A 7,089-nucleotide genomic window follows, 5' to 3' on the forward strand; every position below is an offset into this window, starting at 1 on the left:
CAGTTCGCTTTGGTCCCATCTTCGCAGTACTGTTTTTCTTATGATACTACCAATCGGCAGCTAATTTCCATCGAGGAGTGCTCAACACTATCTTCCAATTTCTTCCCGAAACGATCGAAAATGCTCTCGAACGCTGTCAAATCCATCACTCAGCGAGGATTGCTAGGGTGTCTGGTAAGTATAGGTCAACACCTGCACCACTATCAAGTAGCATTCGTGCAATCATTCATTTTTGCACTTTCCTGTGACGTTTCCACTGTCCGGAACAAAAAAAAAATCGATGCAAAAGTGATTGCATAACAAAACTTTCGTTCTCGGTTTAGTTGCAAACTATCAGCTGTTTGTAGTCGTACACTAAAGGTCAGAGATAGAGAGCTCCCAGGCTCTCATAGTGTCACAATGGGACTGATGAAGTGGGTCAAAGCGCTATTTCGACCTAATAATTTTCAACCTGTTTCGAAAGCAGCTGAAGGCGCTGGGGCAGTGAAGGTGGAAATTGTCTATAATTATTGTTTGTTAAGATGCGCTGTGAATAATAAATTCTGATATAATGTCTGTCTAAATTTATTTTATTGCAGAGAGTTCTTTCAGCTCAACCGCAAAGCAGTGGATATGCCACCGAAGCAACATTCGAGACCAGGGTGAGTTCGCACGAAAACATTATTTTCTTCTCTATATTCAGTCCATTTCGTTTTTCCCCTCCATGACAGGCCTACAAGTTGCACCACCTGGATAACGGCCCGGCGACCACCGTCTGTGTAAATCGCGATGAAGCGTTGAAATACTATGGCCAGATGTACACAATCCGTCGGATGGAAACGGCCGCCGGCAATCTGTACAAGGAGAAAATCATCCGAGGATTCTGTCATCTGTATTCCGGCCAGGAGGCGTGCGCCGTTGGTATGCGTGCGGCTATGCGTCCGGAGGATTCCTGCATCACTGCCTACCGCTGCCACGGATGGACCTATCTGATGGGTGTTTCCATCCAAGGTGTTCTCGCTGAACTTACCGGAAGGCAGAGTGGCTCTGCTCGGGGAAAGGGTGGCAGTATGCATATGTACGCAAAGAACTTCTACGGGGGCAATGGCATAGTCGGTGCGCAGGTCCCGCTGGGAGTTGGTATTGCTTTCGCTGCAAAGTACAACGGAACGAACGGGGTTTGCATTGCCGCCTATGGAGATGGTGCTGCCAATCAGGGTCAAATATTCGAAGTTTACAACATGGCCAAGCTGTGGAAGGTGCCATGTATATTCGTGTGTGAGAATAACGGTTATGGCATGGGAACCAGTGTGGAACGTGCTTCGGCCAATGTAAACTATTACACCAGAGGAGACACCGTTCCTGGCATTTGGGTCGATGGCATGGATGTGTTGGCAGTCCGGGAAGCTACCCGTTTCGCCATTGAGCATTGCAACAGTGGAAACGGCCCAATCGTTCTGGAAACTGCTACCTACCGTTACTCGGGTCATTCCATGTCCGATCCTGGTACAAGCTATCGCTCCCGAGACGAAATTGCCGAGGTTCGTCAAACTCGCGATCCGATTACCTCATTCCGGGAGAAAATTATTACTGCCGAACTGGCTAACATCGATGAACTCAAAACAATCGAAGCCAAGATCCGATCGGAGGTTGATGCTGCCACAAAAGCTGCCAAAGCGGAGAAGGAAATTTCGGTCGATGAGCTGTGCGCGGACATTTACGCTAAGCCGGACAATACGAGCGCCATCCGAAGCACAATACCTCACGCCGAGTTGACCCACAAGCGCCTCGGTCAGGCTGTCAACCTGTAAAACCCGCGACATTAAGGAAGCTCAACTGCCAATCAATCGGACAGTATAAAGAAAAAACAAGTCATACCTAAAATCTCACGCAAAACTGAACTGTTTCATTTATTTAACTAAAAGCGAAAAACACGAAAGACATCAGGACATGTAATCATGCCAACATCGACAAAAAAAACCATTCTTACGCAACACAAGACGGGTTATTTGTGGCATTTAATTTTTTGTCGTTCATTTGTTGTCCCCATAATGCAAATAAATCTCATTCAAAATGGAACCTAAAATTCCATTCGTCTTCGACAGTCCGAAGCTGCCGAATGTAAGGTTGTTCACTTACGGAAGTTCCTTATATGCAAATAGTGACATCGGAGAACTTTCGACAAGTTCATTGAATTTTAAACAAACAGAAGGAAAATTAATGCTCACATCAGTTGAGTTGGTGCTTTCAAACCATCTGGCGTTAAGCTGAGAGGAACATGGACTGATATAAATTGATGTTGATTCACACTACTCTTTAGTTCAATGCAGCAGTTCCTGTCCAAGTAGATTTCACTACTCGCAAAAGACCCTGGGATGTCCTTACGTGACGAGTAAACCGTTCGGCTTAATGTGGTACTAATTCTGCTTCATCGATTTCGGAGTTTGCGAACTCAATATATTCTGCGTTGAGTGAATATGCGTCGATCGCTAGATTATTCCACATATCAGCTAACGATTCCCCTGCATACTTAAAATGTTTCGTTTCCAGTTGAGATCCCTCATGATCATGAGGAAGTATTGAACCTATTAACTCCCGGGGAAGAGGAGCTATCCGACGTTCAACGATTGAAAGCACTGCGTCCTGAAGCGTTTGTAGTAACGGGTATTGGATCAAGATTCAATTGATTAAAATGATAAATCGAAAATATCTTTGTAAAACAGGTTCTCGTCTGATTCTCCATCCACATTATTACTGACACCTGGCTTGATTATTTCTTGAAGCTGAATAATCTCGAATTCAGGCAGCTCACTCACCCTTTTGAAAACGAGCCCATGAGAAAATGCGTTCAAAGAACAGTGCCTGCAATGATATCTTTTTAAAATGTTTCAGCATGACCAAGGTGCCCTAGCATTCTGCGATAACAGACGGAATAAGCTTTTGTTTAACAGCCATGACGAAATCAGGATCTGTGTTTTAAGTCTTAGCTTTTTTTTCAAAAAATCTGTATTGAAATCTGTATTAGGTTCATAGGTCCAATTTGTAAGCATAATGTTAGCATTAGTTGATTGGCATGGTTATTATTGATTAGAGGAAGTTGATGATACCCACGTAAACCCACGCATAGCATATACGAGGGTCGTTCAAAAAATATGTTTCAGTGCCTCAGAAATCGCGGAAAAATAAAGTTAGGACAAAAAACAAGGTAATTTTCGTATTCTACGTTTTATTTTCTATTTTTCTACATAATCGCCGTAACGTTTACCGCTTCGCCATTTACGTAACCGTTTGCGAAAGGCTCGCAAAAATACTTCAATTGCAAATCAGACGAAAACAAGAGCATCCTACTTCTTCTTCTTCTTCTTTGTTTTTAAGAGGCTTTAAACTTTGCAGTTCATTCGCCTCTAGCATCCTACTTGAGATGGAAACTCATTATGAAGAATGTCAAATTTCATGCTTCCGTAAATCGTGTTCAGTCAAGCCTAAAAGAAAATCCGTCGGGTTTCTGGTCTTTTATGAAAAATCGAAAGAAAGAGGGATCGATCCCGTTAAATGTTCAGTACAACGACTGCACTGCAAATACAGCTATCGAAGCAGCAGATCTATTAGCTGAGTCTCTGCAAAACGTGTATTCCTCGGAATATTCTGTTAACTCTCCTGAAAGTACCAGGGATATCCCATGCATTGAAATGCATTTGCCACCAATGACAGTTACTCGGCATGACGTACTTGACATGCTAAAAGATCTCGATGCTAGCAAAGGGGCTGGTGCTGACGGTCTACCGCCGTCCTTCCTCAAAGAATGTGCTGATTCTTTAGCTTTCTTCTTCTTTCTTTGTTTTTAAGAGGCTTTAAACTTTGCAGTTCATTCGCCTCTATTTTAGCTTTCCCTATCGCCATGCTATTTAACCGATCATTACAGAGCAACGTTTTTCCTGATGCATGGAAAGTTGCAGCTATAGTTCCGATACACAAATCCGGGAGCATCAACAAAGTTGAGAACTATCGCGGTATTTCCATTTTGTGCTGCATTGGGAAAATTTTGGAGAGGATTATCCATGGAGTGCTGCTGAGAAATTCTCAGATTCTTATAAGCGAATACCAGCACGGATTTATCAAGAAGCGCTCCACGACATGTAACCTGATGAATTATACATATGAACAAAGTCATAGAAAAAAGCGGCCAAGTCGATTCCATTTATGTTAACTTCTCGAATGGGTGACTGAATGGACCTGATCATATCTCACTGATCGTAGAGCTTACGTTAAGCTCGGTTCGACCCATTCTAAGGAATTTGCGACTACTTCCGGTGTGCCACAGGGAAGTATATAGGGACCTCTTCTCTTTATTCTGTTTGTGAATGACCTGTGTCTACGATTGCGATCAAAATTGCTGCTGTTTGCAGATGATCTGAAGAAATACCGGACCATCACTTCAGCTCTCGACTGTTGCGCCCTCCAAGCCGATATCAATGAGCTGCTGCACTGGTGTTCTAATAATGGTATGGAGATAAATATTGCGAAGACGAAAATAATCTCCTTCTCACGTAGACAGTCGTTCATTCGCTTCGACTATAGTACAAACTCGGTCTCCCTTGAGCGTGTAAACTCTATTCGTGATCTTGGTGTGATAATTGATAGCAAGCTGCAGTACAACGAGCACATAGCACGGACCACGGCCAAAGCGTTTACAGTTCTTGGATTTTTAAAACGTAGTACGCAGTTCTTCACCGATGTGTATGCTCTAAAGGCCTTGTACTGTTCGCTTGTGCGAAGCATACTGGAATATGATGTCCCGGTGTGGGCTCCGTACCATGCAGTACAGTGTATGTGTATGAAAATTGAAAAAGTCCGAAAATGTTTCCTGCGCTACGCTCTACACCAGCTACCGTGGAGGGACGGTTCCAGACTTCCGGAGTATACCGATCGCTGAAAACTAATCGACCTTGAAACACTTGCATCCAGACGAACTAAACTGCGACAACTGTTCGTGTTTGACCTGACCCTGACCGTTTTGACGTGTTTGACAGTTAACATAGACTGCCCGTCTCTTCTTCAAAATGTCAACATAATTGTACCTCAACGTCGTCTACGTAACCAGCTTTTTCTTTCGCTTCCTGCGAGTAGAACGACGTATGGATACTACAATCCTTTTTATGCATGTTTGAGAGATTTTAATAATGTTAGTGCAGTGTTTGAATTCAATATAAATAAAGATGTTTTTAAACTTAGACATAAGAATATCGGTTAAGATGTAGTCTGTGCGAAAAAATTCGAAGACGAAATGAATAGATAAAAAATTAATCGCGGTTCTTAATCGGTGCAAAACTTCACAATAGTACGGTGATGAAACAGGCGTTCGGCGGTCAACGATTCGATAACACTGAAGAAATTCGTGACGCAGTTGCATACTTCAAAAAGTTGGACGCTACGCACTTCGCGCTAGGAATAGAACTGTACGGCCAATTCACCTACAATACGTTAAAATGTATTTTCTAACACGTAGCGTAGCGTGTTTTCAAAATTCAAAAATTTGCAGAATAATACCCACTATTTTACAAATTTTTGAATCTTTGTTTTCAATTTTTATTAGTGACGATCTCAAATAAATTTGAAGCATTTAAACAAATGCCGAAAATACGCTTAACCTTCATGTGTTTGCAATGTCGATTTTCCCAGACTGCTTGGTTTTGAAGTCTGTGTTAGGGAGACCGTAAATCGAGCCAATCAAAACGTGGCAGTTAGGGACTTTAGATAGCGCTTAACATTTTACAGTTATTCAAATGTAGGGGTTACTAAAATGTCCACGTGGACACGTAAAATGTCCTTTTAAATAAAACATTCATGTATCTTGTGAGGCCTGTACTAGGGATGGGAATCACTTTGCAGATGGGAGCTTGATGGAGATGGGAGCTCAGTGATGACGTCTTACCTCAAGGTCCGTCGCTGAAAGAAAGAGGCCGATTCAACGGTGTTTCTGACAATCACGATGATGTGTTTCCAGTATTCATAATAGCTCATTTCGTAATGTGATGCCAACTTCTTAACTGAGCTACTCATCTAACGAGGGGTACGTTCAGCCTACTCTCATATCTAGTCAAATTGAATGAGATCTTAAACTCTACGCCCACCATGTGTACTCTGTATTCATTAATTAAAAAGACTGAGTTGTCTGAGAATACTGCTCGATCAAACATCCATATTTTTCAAATGGCTGAACTTCTTCCCTGAAATGTATATTCTGAAAGAAACACATATTAACTTCTTAACTTTCATAATTCGATCAAATTTTTCATCTACCATATCATTTTTATTCTTTTTATTGGGTTTTGATAAACTCTCGGTTGTATTTACCAACCCCCGGATATAGATTTTTTTTCCATTATCTGATTACCTTCCAAGTCACTTCAAACTCCCAGCTTGATTCACTTTAATTTCCCGGTGGGATTGATGTCAATCTCTCGGCTGGATTCATTCCAACCTCCATCCTCCCGATTGAATTTAATTCAATCCGCCAGTTGAATTCACTTCTGCCCCCGGTTGGATTCATTCCATTTTCCCGGTTCGGATCACTTCGACCTTTCAACGTCATTCGTCATTGATCATTCAACATTCTCTTCAACCTCCTGATTGAATTCACTTCAACTTCTTGGTTGAATACCTTTCAACGTCTTTCGTCATTCAACATTCAACCTTCTCTTCAACCTCACCTCCCGGTTGAATTCACTGCAATATTTCTGTTAGAATCACCTCAAATTCACGGTTGAATTTCCTACAACTTTCCGATTGAACTCAGAGGCGACGCGTGGGCAAATGAGCTACTTATTCAAACAACATTTGCAATATCAAAACAGCAATATTGTGATGACAGGCTTGAACATTTTTATTAACATTTATCTATATAACAAAGGAATCCTGCGGTCAACTAAGAGCACAATCTTATCAATAATTTCCTCATTAAATAATGGAATCGACATCATCTCATAAAGGAGATCTTTTTCCACAGCCATCATCATAGTTCCTAATAACCGTTTCTGGCCCGGTTTCGACCACAAATAATTCTTGATCCGTCGGTGAACACAAAATGTTCTTTCAACGGATGCCGTTGTT

The 7,089-nt window shown here is 41.9% G+C and overlaps 1 protein-coding gene across 2 annotated transcripts; it reads left to right on the top strand.

Moving 5' to 3' along the window:
* On the top strand, nucleotides 1–2,065 carry LOC129770291 (pyruvate dehydrogenase E1 component subunit alpha type II, mitochondrial-like). Of its 2 annotated transcripts, none has more exons than XM_055773027.1 (3): nucleotides 1–174; nucleotides 579–641; nucleotides 711–2,065. In XM_055773027.1, exons 1-3 carry the CDS (start codon nucleotides 121–123, stop codon nucleotides 1,788–1,790), a joined length of 1,197 nt encoding a protein of 398 aa, XP_055629002.1. In that variant the 5' UTR covers nucleotides 1–120; the 3' UTR covers nucleotides 1,791–2,065. The 2 variants fall into 2 exon arrangements, with proteins under 2 accessions (XP_055629002.1, XP_055629001.1); XM_055773026.1 differs by lacking the exon at nucleotides 1–174 and adding an exon at nucleotides 270–489.
* Nucleotides 2,066–7,089: the final 5,024 nt, after the last annotated feature.

The sequence above is a fragment of the Toxorhynchites rutilus genome, chromosome 2 (genome assembly GCF_029784135.1).
Source record: "Toxorhynchites rutilus septentrionalis strain SRP chromosome 2, ASM2978413v1, whole genome shotgun sequence".
NCBI lineage: Eukaryota > Metazoa > Arthropoda > Insecta > Diptera > Culicidae > Toxorhynchites > Toxorhynchites rutilus.

Excerpts from the sequence above, each read along its gene's own strand:
- LOC129770291 (XM_055773026.1), top strand. The coding sequence starts at position 400 with ATGGGACTGATGAAGTGGGTCAAAGCGCTATTTCGACCTAATAATTTT. Across the intron at positions 490-578 it reads AAGGCGCTGGGGCAGTGAAG|AGAGTTCTTTCAGCTCAACC; the intron begins GTGGAAATTGTC and ends ATTTTATTGCAG. Across the intron at positions 642-710 it reads AAGCAACATTCGAGACCAGG|GCCTACAAGTTGCACCACCT; the intron begins GTGAGTTCGCAC and ends CCTCCATGACAG.